The sequence below is a fragment of the Lissotriton vulgaris genome, chromosome 11 (assembly GCF_964263255.1).
Source record: "Lissotriton vulgaris chromosome 11, aLisVul1.2, whole genome shotgun sequence".
Lineage (NCBI taxonomy): Eukaryota > Metazoa > Chordata > Amphibia > Caudata > Salamandridae > Lissotriton > Lissotriton vulgaris.
This window is the reverse complement of record NC_141699.1, coordinates 409,720,971-409,738,597: the sequence shown is the minus strand read 5'-3', so window position 1 is coordinate 409,738,597 and position 17,627 is coordinate 409,720,971. Positions and strand designations below refer to the sequence as shown.

The 17,627-nt window shown below is 46.9% G+C and overlaps 1 protein-coding gene across 2 annotated transcripts in view; it reads left to right on the top strand.

Moving 5' to 3' along the window:
- The window catches only part of C11H2orf42 (chromosome 11 C2orf42 homolog), a 280,308-nt gene that overhangs the window by 121,190 nt on the left and 141,491 nt on the right, over positions 1 to 17,627 (top strand). For both annotated transcript variants that reach the window (XM_086943470.1, XM_086943471.1), the window contains exon 3: positions 15,303 to 15,404. In XM_086943470.1, coding sequence (XP_086799596.1) covers positions 15,303 to 15,404 — 102 coding nt within the window. The remainder of the gene's footprint in view (positions 1 to 15,302; positions 15,405 to 17,627) is intronic.

Here is a 17,627-nt window from a genome sequence, read left to right as displayed (position 1 = left end):
CCCAAACCGGTTTGGCTGAAGGCAGTGAAGTCAGTTTGGCCAGGTCACCGGGAAGTCAGCCAAGGTGGACGTGTCCTTTCAGATCAAGCTCCGCCTTAATCGATTGACTTATGAGGGCAAGCCATAAGATGGACGCCGTACACATAATGGAGTCCGAGGGTTCGGAACGGAAACCACGATTTAAGGTTGTTGGCATTGCTCAATCAGGACGCAAATGCATAGGGATAATGTCCTAATCATTACCGGTCTGCCGATACCAAATTCGTCATGGTACAACGATATTTTGTGACCCGAAGGTTGGGCCTCGGGACCATATTACAGCATGGTCCAGAATTTCAGAACCACAGCGGGAAAGACTAAAATGTAAAATTTGGTTAATGAGAGCACAGTTATTGCCACACATGCATATCAAAAGCTCCTGACTGAGATCCTTAACCATCACAGTAGCAGTAAGCCAAGCACCCAAAAATCTGCTGCCTTGCCAAATTATTGTTAAAGTATTATATTGAAACCATCTGGTGTGTACCACTGCTGTTTAATGATGGAAGTATGTGTACCAATCATATTGGATGGCATACTTGAATTAACCTCAGCCGCTGGTACTTCTCTGGGTCACATTCCAGGGTCACATTCCAGTCCGCTTGTTTTTTTCTCCCCCTGCCAAGACAGATGGGAACCAGCCATATACAAATAAGCCATGGCCCAGCTTCAGTAGAAACAGGCCAGCCAGAACTTCGTGGCCACACCCCCTCTGAATGGGAACACAAGTAACTCCGGACTGGTTCCTGCCTAGATTGGACTTGTCAGTACAGTGCAGCTTGTGTCATGTGGGAAAGTTTGCACTTGAGCCCTGTTGGAGTATACCTGTTACTCCTGGGGCATTACACTGAAGATAAAGTGATGGATTTGAATTACACTCTAAAAAAACAATGGTCCTTAGCTTATCAGAATCAACAAGAACACGATAATATAGGCCATAATAGGAGACTATATTTGCCACTGCCCAGCCGGGCAGGGTATTTATTTCAAAAGATAAGAAGGTGGTACCTGGTTAGAATGCACAATCCTGTACCATACTTTGAGACAAACAAACAACATACAAGGGAAAAGGTTACACAGGCAAATTTGTGCAATGTTGGCCACTTTTAACTCAGTGATACGATCTCAATTATTGCCAAAAAAGCGTCTGACACAGCAAGTTGAAACACAATGTTAGGCTGTGAAAGCATTTACAACAGTCGACGTTTCGATCCCTTTTTGCTCTAATTAGTTGGGATCATCTTCAGGACTAAGGTTTTGACAGCATTTGCCTGCCTGTATTACTTTTAAATCCGCCCGAATTGAATTGGTTTAGAATGAGACCGGGGGGGATCACATCTTACCATCTGCGCCGATGGCTGGAATGGGGGTGAGAGACCTCTGTGCTATTTGCAGGTAGCCGAAGTCCGGGCAGTATTAGTCTGCTTGGATACAATGTCCAATCCGTCTGCTGCAGACGGATTGGACATTGTATCCAAGCCTCCAGACTCCCGATTCTACGGAGCCTCTGGTTCCTCGTGAAAACATCCGATGAACACCTCTGGACCTCGGTCATCCCTACCATTGTGAGTCGAAGGACTCCCGAGAAAAAATCCGGACCTTACAGCAGACTAATACTGCCCGGACTTCAGCTACCTGCAAATAGCACAGAGGTCTCTCACCCCCATTCCAGCCTTCGGCGCAGATGGCAAGACGTGATCCCCCGGTCTCATTCTAAACCAATTCAATTTGGGGTGGATTCAAAAGTAATACAGGCAGGCAAATGCTGTCAAAACCTTAGTCCTGAAGATGATCCCAACTAATTAGTGCAAAAAGGGATCGAAACGTTGACTGTTGTAAATGCTTTCACAGCCTAACCATTGTGTTTCAACTTGCTGTGTCTAGCGTTTTTTGGCAATACTTGAGATCGTATCACTGAGTTAAAAGTGGCCAACATTGCTCAAATTTGCCTGTGTAACCTTTTCCCTTGTATGTTGTGTTTGTCTTCTAACCAGGTACCATCTTTGTAAATAAATACCCTGCCTGGCTGGGCAGTGGCAAATATAGTCTCTTATTATGGCCTATATTATCGTGTTCTTGTTGATTCTGATAAGCTAAGGACCATTGTTTTTTCAGAGCATACTTCCCCACGGTCCTCAGTCACTGATGGGTTCCCTTGTTACAACTAAATGGATTTAAATTACGGACACTGGTAATTACTTGGGGTCATATTCCAGTCACTTGTCTGTGTGGTTTTATATTTTTTTGCCCACCATGCCACCTCAGGAAGACCACCTTTTTTCCATTAGTTTCCTTCAAATATAGATATCACGTGATATTAAAGTAAGTCAGGCGTGTGTCAGTGAGGGCTGTAGAGTAGTCCTGGCAACTTGCCCATCGTCTGGTCACCCTGGATGTTGGCGTAGGGTGGCACTTGCAAACCTAAGTGAAACAATTTCCATATTTTGTAAATGGTTTGTTCGAGGCATGTGGGCTGCTGAATTCATATCTGTGCATAGATCGCCGCCTAGTGTTGGGTCCGGATGATTGCACATTGTTGTCCTGGAAGAGTCTTCGAAGTATCACGAGATAGGTGGCTCCTCCCCTGGACTACAGTGCGCATGGGCATCGCCTCCATCCCCAGATTGTTTTTTTCCGCCATTGGGTTCGGATGTGTTTCGGTTCCCTCTGTCGGAACCGATAGTTGTTCGACTTTCTACTCGAGACCAAAAGGTCTTTAGGCTGAGCGTCGGTATAGTTGCGTTCGGGTTTCTTGTCTGACTCTCAGCTCCGAACTCTTGCTACCCTTCCGCGTGCTTTCGGCGCGGACGGGCCTACACTACACTTCTGCTATGGAGCGGACACCGTTTAAGAAATGCCCGGTGTGTAACTCCAAATATTCACACCTCGACGTGCACCCCGTGTGCAATACATGCTTGTCACCGGATCATGACGAGGACAGCTGCATGGCGTGTTCGAAATTCCGGTGCAAGAAGACTCTGAAGATTCGTAGGGCCAATAGGCTCCAGGCTAAGTTCTCGGCTACCGCGGCGCCCCCGCCAGACGACATATTCCAAGAATCTGTGGAAGGCGAAGACGACGTACAAGGTTTGGAATCTAGTCCCGCGTCCGAAGGGGAGACCTACGACGCGGGTGATGAGGACTTTGACGAAGTCGCCGACGAGGTAGGGGACGACGATCGGGCTTTTGCCACTGTCGGGGATAGCTCGGAGGAGGAGCATCCCCAACCAGACTCAGGGGTCAATCCCCTTCATACGGCCCAGGTCGAGGGATCGCCTTCGGGCCTTACCCAAGATCTACTTATAAGTCCTACGTCCCCGCCTCCGGGCCCGGTCACGGACATTTATGAGACGCCACTCCCGTTGAAGAAAACGAAAGTGAAGCCGTCTGGTCACGCACCCTCGGATGCGAAACCGAAAGTGAAAGGGGCGCTGGGTCAGAAAGTTCTGGAGGCGTCAACTTCCCAAAAATTCAAGATGGCCGACTTGAAGAGCCACGCCAAGATGGCCGACCCGAGGCCCTCGGGGTCGGCGCCGAAGGCGAAGTCGGCCGACGCGGCTGCGTCGGCGCCGAAAGGGGTCGGGGACCCGAAGACGGCTCCGAAGAAGCGTCAGGGCGACGACGCGCACAAGGCCATTGGGGACAAGGCGCGTGGGGCGTCGGCCCTGAAGAAGGTGCCTGCCGTCGATCCGACTCTCGACGCGGGAAGATCGCTCGAGCCGGTCAAGCCCTCTCCAACCTTGAAGAAGAAGGTGGCGGAATCCCTGCAGCGGATACGGAAGGACAGCATGGTTCCCGATCAGGACGCTGTGGCGCCTCAGCTCGCGCCGAAGTCTGCGAAGTCGCAGGCGCCTATCCGTTTTACCCTGCCACCCAAGTCGGCGCCGAAGGCCTTTGCGCCGAAACAGGGCGGGCCCTCGAAGGAGGTATTGACGCCGAAAGCTGCCTTGGTGGCGTCGAAGCTTCGGCTCCAGCCGCTTGCTGAAGAGGAACGTCGTGAGGTAATCATCGACGCCAACACTGGGAAACTGTCTCTCCTCAAGAGGAAAATCACCACAGAGCCGGTGTTGGAACATTTTCGGATCCCTCTCAAAAATAAGAGGGACTCTGCGGAATCTCCGGCTCTGGTTGAACCTGTGTCTCCACAAGCCCTGGGACACTCGCCAACGCATTCCGCCGCAGGCGATGCGGACGAGGAAGACGCCGAGTACAACTATCCGGCGTACTCGGATCCGGAGGAGGAGCACGAACCTTGGTCGGCCGGAGGCGACCCAGAGGACCCGCAGTCGGGCCAGGACGCGCAACTTTTTGCGGCCAAAACGTCACCGACGGAGGACTCGGCGGCCTTCAACGCTCTTATCGAAAGAGCTGCGGCTAACCACGACGTCGAGCTACACTCGGACCCCGTGGATGTGGACTTCTTATTTGACACTTTTTCAGTGGCTGAGAAGTCGGTCAAAACGCTGCCAATGCTTAAAGGTGTGCTTAAACACGCAACGGAGGTCTTCAAGGAGCCCACCCGGGCGCGTGTCGTCAACCCTCGCATTGACAGGAAATATAAGGCAGCGCCCTCGGATCCGACATACATCAAGGGACACTTGCCATTGGACTCGTTGGTTGTTTCCAACGCTCGAAAGAGGGCGAACTCGCAGACCACTGGTGACGCTCCTCCCCCAGACAAAGAGTCCAAGATCTTTGAGGCCTCAGGCAAAAGAATTGCTGCACAGGCAGCTAACATCTGGAGAATATCTAACACACAGGCCCTACTTGCACGCTATGATAGGGCTCATTATGACACCTTGGAATCACTACTGCAACACTTGCCTGACCAGTACAAGAAGGCAGGAGAAATGCTGATTCAGGAAGGGAAGCTCATTACAAATGCATCTATAAAATGTGCACTGGATGTGGCAGATACAGCCTCCAGGGCGATCAATACCAGTGTGTTGCTTAGACGGCACGCCTGGCTTAGAATCTCAGGGTTCAAACCCGATATTCAAACTACAATACTGAATCAAACAGTTAATCCTGACCACCTGTTTGGCCCTGAGGTGGATGCGACCCTGGAAAAGATGAAAAAAGACACGGAAACTGCCAAGTCTATGGGGGCCCTCCAAAGTCAGCAGTTTCGGGGTGGTTCCTTTCGCCGCTCCAATTCCAGAGGCACCTCAAGGGGTCAGGCATTGCAGTCCACACAGTATTACAAGACTAACACCCAAACCTCGTACAACAACAAGGGTAGAGGTGGCTATAGAGGCAATAACGTCAAGGGCAGGGGACGTGGAAATAGCAGCTCCAGGTCCACCACCGCCAACAAGCAGTGACGTCTTGTCACTGCCCCCCGACCATACAACACCGGTCGGGGGAAGACTCCAGCAGTTCCTGCCAGCGTGGAAATCCATCACCACGGACAGGTGGGTCAAGTCTCTTATCCAGTACGGTTACTGTCTGGAACTTACATCCATTCCACCAAACATACCCCCAAGGAGCCGTCCTATGTCCGGCGAGCACTTGACCTTGTTGCAGCAAGAAGTTCTAGTCATGCTGCAAAAAGGGGCGATGGAGCTCGTTCCATTGCAAGAGCGGGGAACAGGGGTTTACTCCCTGTATTTTCTGATCCCCAAAAAGGACGGATCCCTCAGGCCCATCCTGGACCTCAGGCCCCTAAACTGGTACATTCTCTCGGAGCACTTCCATATGCTCACGTTACAGCAAGTGCTCCCCCTACTTCAGCAGGGGGACTTCCTGGCTACGCTGGATCTGAAAGATGCATATTTTCATATCCCCCTGCATCCTTCCCACAGGAAGTATCTCAGATTCACGATTCAGGACCAGCATTACCAGTTCAGGGTTCTGCCGTTCGGGGTCACCACGGCGCCAAGGGTATTTACAAAGCGCCTAGCGACTGTGGCGGCGCATCTCCGTCGCCAGAACGTCCACGTCTACCCCTACCTGGACGACTGGCTCATTCAAGCAAAAACAGAACGACAGTGCGTCGACCATGTGTCACGCACCATTCATCTCCTGCACGATCTGGGATTCTCTCTGAACTACCCAAAGTCCCATCTCCAGCCCGCCCACGTGCGACAGTATCTGGGCGTGACTATCAACACTCTGGCAGCCACTGCGCAGCCAAATTCAGTGAGAATCGCCAGTATCCAGGCGCTGATCCAACGATTCAGACCTCAGCACTCGCTTCCAGCGAAGGTGTTCATGCAGTTGATAGGCATGATGGCCTCCTGCATCTCCATTGTCCCGCACGCGAGACTACATATGCGTCCGCTTCAGGAGTGCCTTGCACGTCAGTGGACTGAGGCTCATGGGCAACTGACAGACCTAGTGTTGGTGAGCGGTCGGGCATACAACTCTCTGCATTGGTGGAATCCACAAAACCTTTGCAAGGGCCGACCATTCCAAGAGCCTGTGCCACAGATTATCCTGACAACGGACGCCTCTCTCCAGGGATGGGGAGCGCATGTACTCCAGTACACAGTGCAGGGACTCTGGACACTACAGCAAAGGAAGATGCACATCAACGTGTTGGAACTGATGGCAATCTTCATGGCCTTAAAGGCGTTCAAAGTACATCTGTGCAACAAAGTCGTGTTGATCCGGACGGACAACATGACGGCCATGTACTACATTCAGAAGCAGGGAGGCACACACTCTCCGCAGCTGTCTCATCTGGCTCAGAGCATGTGGAAGTGGGCCATTCAGAGGAACATCTTCCTCATGGCAGAGCATCTCCCGGGCAAGGACAATCAGATGGCGGATCTGCTCAGCAGGCACAGCCATCAAATGCACGAGTGGGAGATCCACCCATCGGTACTCCAACCGTACTTCCTAAAGTGGGGTCATCCAGAGATAGACCTGTTCGCCACAAAGGAGAACGCAAAATGCCAAAGCTTCGCCGCCAGGTTCCCACACCCGCAATCACAGGGCAATGCGATGTGGATGAACTGGTCAGGCAGATTTGCGTACGCTTTTCCCCCAGCACCTCTGATACCGCTGGTGGCACGCAAGCTCAGGCAGCACTCGATGACGCTCATCCTGGTTGCTCCAACGTGGGCTCGCCAACCATGGTACACCACGTTTCTGGAACTCTCCGTGGTACCGCATCAAAGGCTTCATCTCACTCCCAGCCTTCTGACGCAGAGCCATGGCGACATTCAGCACCCAGATCCACAACAGCTCAACCTAGCGATCTGGCTCCTGAAGTCCTAGAGTTTGGCTACCTCAATCTTCCCCCCGATTGCATGGACATCATTCGGGAGGCAAGGAAGCCCACTACTAGAGCTTGTTATGCGGCTAAATGGAAGAGGTTTGTCATCTACTGTGTTAACCACGATATTGACCCGCTAGATGCTTCCATTCAAAACATCATTTGTTACCTGTTCCACCTGTATCAATGCAATCTGGCGTACTCTTCCATCCGCATTCACCTGTCTGCTATGGCAGCATACCTCCAGAATAGGCAACACCTGTCACTCTTCAAGGTCCCTGCTATCAAGGCCTTTCTGGAAGGACTCAAAAGAGTCATTCCACCAAGGACCCCACCAGCTCCAGAATGGAACCTCAATGTGGTTCTTACAAGGCTGATGGGTCCTCCCTTCGAGCCACTGCACTCTTGTGAGCTTCAGTTTCTGACTTGGAAGGTTGCGTTCTTAGTAGCAATTACATCGCTACGGAGGGTTAGCGAGTTGCAGGCGCTCACCATCCAGGAACCTTTCTTCCAGGTACATGCTAACAGGGTTGTGCTCCGTACGAACCCTAAGTTCTTACCCAAGGTTGTATCTCAATTCCATATAAACCAGACAATTGAGTTGCCAGTGTTTTTCCAAAACCCAGAGACGCTGGCGGAGCGGATGCTCCACACCCTTGATGTTAAGAGAGCCTTGATGTACTATGTAGACAGGACGAAAGATTTTCGCAAAACCAAGCAGCTTTTCGTTGCTTTTGCCACACACCACAAGGGAAACGCTATCTCCAAAGCTGGGATCGCTAGGTGGATAGTGAAATGCATTCAGATCTGTTACGCTAAAGCTAAGCGCACTCTCACTATCCCTCCAAGGGCCCACTCCACCAGGAAGTTGGGGGCCTCTATGGCTTTCCTAGGTAATATTCCCTTAGATATCTGTAGAGCAGCCACATGGTCTACCACACATACTTTCACTAAACACTACTGTGTAGACGTGCATTCCAAACAGCAGGCAGCTGTTGGTCAGGCTGTTCTCAAAACACTTTTTCAGACTGCTGCAGCTGGCACGGGCGGCCGCCGCTAATGGAGGGACTGCTATGTATTCTATGCACAGATATGAATTCAGCAGCCCACATGCCTCGAACTGCAAATGCTACTTACCAGTATGCATCTGTTCTTGGCATGTAGGGCTGCTGACATTCATATCGCCCACCCTCCTCCCCGGCGCCTGTAGCAGCTGCAGTATTCATATATTTATATGCTCATAGCATGGTCATCACTCACATACTTCACTCCATCTCTGCCAATGGCTAAAAACAATCTGGGGATGGAGGCGATGCCCATGCGCACTGTAGTCCAGGGGAGGAGCCACCTATCTCGTGATACTTCGAAGACTCTTCCAGGACAACAATGTGCAATCATCCGGACCCAACACTAGGCGGCGATCTATGCACAGATATGAATGTCAGCAGCCCTACATGCCAAGAACAGATGCATACTGGTAAGTAGCATTTGCATTTTTGTGTGTGAAAAGCAAAGGCCAAAAATGCAACAAACTAATTCCAATCTTGCATTTTTCTTCAGATTAAAACCACCAGAATACTCAAGTGGTACTAGAATGTATACTGCTCTATTATAAAAGAAGGAAAAGTACCCCATGTTGCCCACATGTTTAACTATTTTGGTCTTACTTGTGTTATAGGGCAGGGAAACACCAATACTTGATTTTGTCCACTTGCTGTCTCGACAGTTCATTTCAACCCAGGTATATTTTGTCTCCTACAGAAAAGTATAGTCCTTCCTCCTAGGGTTTGCTGTGGAAAATGTAATGCCATCTTTTTTCTAGATCTCCTTCGTTGGTTGGGTTTTCCCTTTAGATTTGTATGTCTGTTTTCTAAATGTTGTCTGTGCTCTCCTTCATTTTGCTAGTGAACTCCTATGAAGGATTCTGTTCATTGAAGCGTGCATCTTATTTAAGTCTCAATATTACACTCCACGTGAAAGTGCAGACAACCCTTCATCTATATGCATCCTTTGTATTGCCATAAAACTCAGTCCAGCACTCCTCTTTACTTTCCCTTCAACTAGTCTGCCGATTGAAAATCCTCACTTTGAGTTTTAAATTGTATTATTTCTCATGTATACCATCCTGTCCCAACCAAAGGAATACACTCGGCAACACCCCATTCTGTGCCTCATAAAACATATTTTTGTGACTTTGAGTTGTCCTTCCCTACAGCTTAGTTTCAGCCTTTAGACTCCTTTGTAGAAATGTTTGGTGATGTGCCATGCTTCCTAATAGTAAGCTTTCATTGCTATTTCAAATAAGCATAACTAGTCAACTTAACAGTACAAGATCCAAATTGCATAACCCCCCCCCCCAACTCACCTGTCCATTGCCAAGAAATTAAAATATTATTGCAGTTCCAAACTGTATAATAATTGAAAAGTTGAAGTCCATAGAAACATGTTTCTAGTTATTTGAAAGTGATTTGGGATCTTTGTATTTCAGGATTTTCCCGAATACAGCCATTCCCTTTGCTACAGTCGAAATGGCTACTTTTCAAATCTTTCATACACATTGTTCTTTAATCTCTACAGTCCCCCTTGTATGCTTCAATCCGGGCTCATAATGGAGTTCATCAAGCTCATCATGATGATGTGTCCTTTGATACTAATGCATAGTGCTTTAAGGAACTGCTGGGTGTCTTTTAGTGTGCTGCTCAACCTATGTCGCCCAAATGTTTATTTCCACCATCTTTTGGATTCTAAGCACCTGATTTATAATTTTGGCAGACATGGTACTCCATGGCACACATTCTGTCTGCCTTACTACAAGTGCTACAGGATATTATGCACTTTAACTCGGGTGGAAGGGCTAACCATCATGTCTGTGATTGAGTTGCCCATCTGACTAACTCTAAATCGGGCCCTCCATTTGGTTTATTCTAATCTCTGGTGGTATGTTAGGGGTGTGTCTCGTGTAAATACAACTGAACTCCTTAATAGCCTGACACTGAGCAATGTACAGAGACCATTAGGTTCTTTCATCTGTGGAGAAGGGTTCAGCTAATTCATCCATGATGATATTCATCGGCTACCTATAGCAGATTATAGTTTTTACTTCCATATGTATTAACAATTTTTCATCATTACATTTTTCAGGAAAATTTCCCTGCCCACTTACAAACTCCATTCAGTCTCTAAAGGTGGCATATACATTCCTGTTTTCTGAAAACTTTAGGGTGAGAACACTTTCTGTGTATCAGCAGCAAGATTCTGGAACAAGCTTCTTAATTATCTCAACTTTTTTGAAAATATGACCACTTTCCTCAAGAAGATAAAAGGTCATGTTTTCTAGATGATTACCTCCTCCTATTTAAGTCCCAGAAATTGTTTGGCATCTTAAAGACACCTTCTAGTTTGTGTGCTGTGTAAGTGGCTCACTGGCTTAACCTAGCAAACTAGAGAACACCTGAAAGTTGATCATTAAAAGGTAATCCTTTATTAAGTGAATTAAATACAGATTTTCTGGTGGAAGATATAAGCACTATTATCATATATAGGATATCTTGACTGTAATACCGATCTATGCACATGGAGTTAGGTTTAGGATGACTTGTGCTTGAGCATATATGTAGATTATGAGAATTTGAATGTTAACATACCTTTCTTGTTGTAGTTTATTTGACACACACAACAACCCCGACCCCCCCCAAACAACCTGTAGGTCTGACTTCTCTGCATATAAAATATTCACTCGCCTAAATGTTTCTTAAGGAATAGTAGAAGTACAAAATCCTTTTTTAGGTCTCGGCTAGTAACGCGCTGAAAGCGCGTTCTCGCCAGAGAACTTTCGTCGGCGTCTCAGCAGTCTGAGAACACCGAAGTGAGACAAGACCTGGCCGCGCGCAGCGTTTTCCCATAGGATAATGTTGTGCGCGCGGCCAGGTCTTGTCTCCACAGCATTCCAGGGCTGACCGGATCGCGTCTCGCGCCTCTCTGGAATGCAGGGGGAGTCTGCAGAGAGGCGCGCGGCGCTTCAGCAACAAGCCCGGGCTATGGCTCCCGAGTGCTTGTTTGTATTATTCAACGGAGAGTAAAATGATAAGATTGTTCTCTTTTAATCTCACTTTCCATTTGCCACGTGGTTTCTGATAATTGCAGCTCGTAGTTCGCAGTTCGCGGCTGTCCATGACATGCTTTGGCATGTTGCCTTTAATGTATCAGTGGCTCGGGGAGGACTGGACGGCGGGGGTTTCTACCTTATAAGGGAGAGCTCCGGCCTGGCTTAGCCTTCGGCCTGTCCCTAAAAACCACAAATTGTTACTGCTGTAAATACGAAGTGCCGCGTTTTTGACAGCTCGATCACTTTGCTAGATAACGTGCAGTGTAAGTGAGAGTTTGTTAGTCCTTCATTTCCTCCGGCTTCTCTTTCCAGTGAACCTGGTATTTCGAAGTACAGTAAATGCAATTTTTTAAAGTAAAACTGCAGGTAATTTCCTTGCAGCGTGTTCTTCATTCATTACCAGCAGTTTACTCTTAATTCTAATTCAAGCCCGAGCATCTGAATGAAGCTTCTCTTGCTTTACCCCTCATGTGTAGGAGCAAGCCATTGTGTTTAACGTTAAAGCTAGTAACTACGGATAAAGGTTATTTCCATAGCCAGGCCAAAATAAGGCAAAAGCATTCTCAGCAGGTTTGATTTGAGGATACAAGGTACGAATTGCTTTCCTTAAAATAAAAAAAAATGCAATATATGTTTTGACCACCACTATGCTCGAGGGACTGAAGACATGCAAATGATTCACAGAAGTTGGGTGCCCTATGATTAGAACAGGGCTTTGTAACATTGTTCTGAAAGGAGATCGAGCTCTATAAGATTTATTTTTGTGTGAATTCAATTGTAGCCAGTCCAGAAATCCGGGGCAAAGTAAATGAATATTTAATTCAGCGGATTATCCTGTCAGGAAGCAACTGTTTAATGTACAGATTTTTATAGACTACCCATCGGATGGTATTGTATAAAGAGACCCAGAGTTAAAGATGCACTGTTAAGGTTGCCATGTCTTCGTGCGGTGTGGTGTGGTCTCCAAAGGGGCGGGGCCTGAGGTTTCCGGCAGGGTCGCCTTCTCCGTTCTTGACCGAAATAATCACGAGTAGCTTTACTTTATCACAGGAAGGACTTAGAAGCCGGGAGACGTATGCAGCATTAACACTCTTTTAAGGTCCTGAAAAAAGCCCGTTGTGCATGCAGCACCTCTGCAGCTGCTGGTACTACTACTACTACACATACTACTGCATCTTTGTGGGATGCTCCTGCTGACAGACGGTCCAGCACAACCAATCCCGTGGTCCAGACAGACATAATGGTAGAATTCCACAACCAGCCAACAGGAAGGTGCAAGGGGAGGAACCAAGTGATTGACATGTTATTCGGAGTAGAAAGTAGTAAACAAGCTCTGCCGCTGCAGACAGCTTAGGGTTCTCAGAGCTGGGCTGCACCACCACCAAAACAAAGAGCAACAGAAGGGCGAAGGGGGTCTGCTCAGCACGTCAAGAGTTTCTGGTATAGCGCAATAACAATCCGTAATCCACAAGGAAGGAAAGGAAGGGGGCAGGGGGACCAAACCGAGAGTCCAATTGAACCCCTCTTTACAGCCATTCCCAGATTCAGGTGAACGAGAGGAAACAATATACCATTTAGCCTAGTTAAACGGGGGATGGTAAGGGTATGAGGGTAAGGCAGAATCAAAACCAGCACAATAGCTGCTGCCAACCTACCAAACATGCCCGTTAAGGCTGTCACCGTTCTCAGGAAAAATACGGGCCATGCGTTTACCTTTAACCCTAGGTGTTCTTCATTTGATTGCCGTTGTAGATTTAGATTTCATATGGGGAAAATACTAGCTTTCACAGCTTTTGCCAATTTTGCTTTTGTACTTCCACGTACATAAAAATACAGGCCATGCCAGTAAAACACTGAACAAGTAGCAATATTACCCAATAAAAAATCTATAGGGGCGGCACCAAGGGTCAGGGCCATAAATATCAATGGTGCAGCAGGCGCATTACCACCCAGGGGCACGAGAAGCCGCTGAGCCCCGATTACTGATGCAAGTCACTGGCAAATCAGTGGTCAGAGAATCCCAACTTTCTTTCCTGAAAGAAAGCCAATGTCACTCTTGCTTTTCAGCGCAATAACCGCTCCCAACCTTGAACTGGCACGGACTCTGGCCCAAATTAAATCATCTGTGTGGGGCTCTCTCTGTGTGTGTGTGTGTGTGTGTGGGGGGGGGGGGGGGGGGGGGGTCTGGGGGTAGCTTTTTTTGTAGGTGGCTCTATGTGAATGACTGTGTGGGTGGCTCTGTATGTGTGTGTGGGTGGCTCTGTGTGTGGGTGCATATGCAATAGGTGTCGCATTTGCGAGAGATTAAGCTATTGGCATTGTAAATGACAATGCCATTTATTTATGTTTTTAAAAACAAAAATAAAAATGTCATGAGCAATGCCAATAGCTCTAACTTTAACAATGCCAAGACCATTGCATTGTAAATGCTTGTTAATTTTGCTTCCTGTCTTTTTAGGTTCTTTCTGGGCCAGAGTCGGTGATTACCAGTATTACTTTTGTTGCATATAAACAGCCAGCTTCTTAATGTTGTTTCTCTATTTATTTCAAATTCTAAGTTGTCATAAATGCCTAATCCAGTTTTTCATCTGTGTCCATAAATTAAAGTCTCCTGTGATTAAATGATTGATCAATACATTTTCTTCCCTACCCACAACCCAGTTTTTGAAAGTTTGGCTGCTGCTTTATATATTTTGTTGTCTATTAAATGTTTTGAATGGTCAACCTCTGTGCAAAATGTGGTCTTGTTGAATGTACTTCAAATTAGAGTAGATTGCCCCATTTTTCAAATATTTGACAAAACTCAATTTGGGGCACCTCCTTCTGGAAATAGGGCTGCAAGGATTGTTCTACTTAAGTATACTGGAGAGGGGATGGAATTAATCTTAGCAAGTATATTTTTGAAAGATGGTCCCCTGTTCAAATGATAGTACCCAAATTGTGTTTTGAGAAGAGAAAATAAAGTACTAATTTGCTGCTTATCCAGTCCCTACTCGTTTGCCTTCCTGGGTACGTGACGCAGGAGGGCGAGTGTGCAATTCCCACCTCTAAGAAAAAGAAGGACCTTTATAATTTGAGATGCATCCATTATTCAGAGTAGATGGGAGGGAATGTCACTTGCATCCCCTCTCACGTTACGAAGTATAAATGACAGTTGCAGCGGTCCCGATATGGCAGCCAAAACCAAGCTGTCCGAGGAAACGCTTGGTTTTGGCTGCCATATCGGGACCGCTGTTTTTCTGTGTGGAATAACACCACATCGAGGGTTGACCAACGGGCTACTCTTTGGATAAAATCAGCATTTGACAATCCCCTTCCCCCCCCTTGTCTTGATAAAGACCCGCCGCGACCACCAACTGGGCCGCAAACAGGGTCGAAACGTCGACGCTTTTTTCTGGCCAAGCTAATTCCAGGAACTTGGACATCAACCATTTGCTTTCCTTGGAACATTTATGTTTATAATACTGGCCACATAACGACAAAGAACAATTCGTTTTGTCCTGCCCCCTCCTTCCCCCTTGTGATTTTATTGTATATATATTCTGTATATAAGTGTCACTATATGCTTTGCACTAGTCACTTTAATCACCACAGTCACTATTCACGAATTTGAAATATCTATCATGAACTTAGTGGAATGAATTAATTCAAATGTATGTTTTTTCCTTGTTTTTTAATTTATATAAAACAACTTTGCTTCAGAGAGGTTTGTTTGTCTTTTGAGCTGTTTCAGCCTTACTTAAAGCAATTTGTCACCCAACAGAACCAATTGTTTGTTAATCATATATACCCAGGTTCTGAGGGACACAGGGTTACCCCTTTTTTTGTTGAAATGCTAGCTAGGCGTATAATGTAGTAATGCAATTTTAGGTTTTTGCACAGATATATAATAGGACCCGAGGCAGTTTTGACTTATAGTCTCTATTTTCTTTCCAGGTGCCCAAGTGGACAGTCCAATGCTCATCCAAGAAACGGTGAACAATGTAAAAAAAAGTACTCCAAAAAAGCCTGCTGCTGCTCCGACTATGAAAAGACAAAGTAAGGCATTTATGGTTCCTTTTATTGGTTGAATGGTTGTTTTGCCAAACTTGGTTCTACTTTATTTCCTGATTTATCCGTGATCTAGCCATGATGATCTTTTACCATTGGATCTTATGGTGAGGGTATTTTCTCCTGTGTAGCCCAGAAGCCATAGTAGATACCCATCATTTTCACACCGCACTTAGAACAAAAGGAAATTATTTTTATTTGACATGACCTTTTAAAAGAGGGAGAGTTGGTGGGCCAGAAAGGAATTTCTTGTAACCTATCTCTATATACTTCACATTGACGGAGATAAAAAAACGCAATGTAAGGCAGCAACAGCCACTCATAAAGTACATCCTTAAACATGGATACTGTAGCCCTAGAATGCTGGGCCTCTTAAGCCTCTTCAACGAGTCGTTCTTTGTTACAGTGATGGACTTGTTGTGCTATACTGACAGCGGTTTGTTATGGTCCGATAAATGGAAGAATGCGCATTGGTACCTTTTTGGTGTCTTCACTCTTGTTTATTTTTCTTAAACCATTTTACTGAGTTTTCCATTTTGCACATTGTATTCAACAACATTATCATATACAAATAGCGGACAGTGAATTACATTACAACTCTGGAATGTGACCATTTTGGGTTTTGTTTGTGTTTAGTTGGGTTTTGTTTGTGTTTGGTTGGGTTATCTGTTGTGTGGTCGCGATGGAGAAGTGTTGGGTCTGTATTTGCTGCCTTTGGTTCTAAGGCTTAATCGTTGGGCTTGTCTTTTTTGGGTAGGGGATGTGGTTACGATTACCCATCTGGGAGATTAAACTGAGGTAGGTGGTTGGGAGAAGGGTGTAGGGCGGCCGTCTGTGTCTTTCTTTTGTGTGTCTTGCTGCACTGCGCGCAGGTTTGTTATTGCGGTGCTGAGGAGGTGTACCATTTCACAGGGCAAATCTGTGTTGTATCCCTGTGGGAGCGGCTGGGGGGAGGGGCAGGTGGGGGGTGCTCATGTGTGGGTATGATTGAGTGGGCTGGGTCCAAAGGTCCCGTTGTTGTAGGTGATTTCCTGGGCAATTGGGTTGGTGTCTTTTTTTTGTTTGAAATTTTGGAGATGTGTTGGTGACGCTGTGTCCCAATTGCGTCTTCTTCTGCCGTGCCCAATTTAATTACAGCTCCTCTACAGAACTCCAGAGGAGGCCCTGTAGGTGCCCACCAGTGCATTGCGATGCATCACTTTGCCAGGAGGAGGGTCAGCGATGCAAGCTTTTTGCCACCTTTCTATCTTTTATACACCTGGAGATTCCCATGTGTTGAGACCCAAGAGACCTGTGATTTTTTGTATTACGTTGTGTATTTTCGCCCAGTAGAGTTGCAGGGTGGGGAAGTTTCTGATCATGTCGGAATGTTGCATTGGGGAGATGGCAACGTGGGTATTGGAATTGTCATAGGATAAAAGCGCTGGAGTTTCTCTGGCATCCGATATGCCTGGGGTAGTATCTTGTATTGAAAATTTTTAAAGCGCTGGCTACGTAACACTTTCTGTGGTGTTCTAATGCAATCTGCAATTCTTTGTCGTTCAATGCTCGCCAAATCCCTCCTCCTATTTCAGCCTGGGGTTGCTGTGAGCTCTCTAATAGCCCTATATATCCACGTGATGTGGTGGCACCCTGTGCCATGGTCCGTATCGTGTGCAGTGTTGGGTGTGTCGTGGGTTCCCCACCATGACAGATCCAGGTCTGTTTACAGTCTGCGACGCTTTGCCTATGTAGCAGAAATTGTTTGACTGGGAGCCCGCACTCCTCCGCCAGGCCCTCAAATGGAAGTAGGTGTCTGTCTGCAAATAAGGACTTCCCCTCTGTAATGAGTATTCCTTCCACACTTGTACTTATCGGTGCCGTGTAGTAGCCGCGGCCGTGGGGCAAGCCTAGGTGACTTCACTCTTATGATGTTTGACACAGTTATCAGAGAACAAGGAATAACCATTACCCCCCCCCCCCCCCCCCATGTTAAAGGAGGAGGCTGAAACTGCTAAATACTACTATTCTGTAACAAAAAATAATAAATGAAAATAGTTTTTTTTTTAATAATTCATCAGTAGTCCGTTGATTTACCAAGACACTCATTTTTCGACAAAGGCTAGACTCAGGATTAGTGAAGTACTCTCAGTACCTTGCACTAACTGTGCTTCCTTATATTTAAGTGATCTGTTTCATGTAAAGCGCCCCAGGATACTTACCTAAATTATT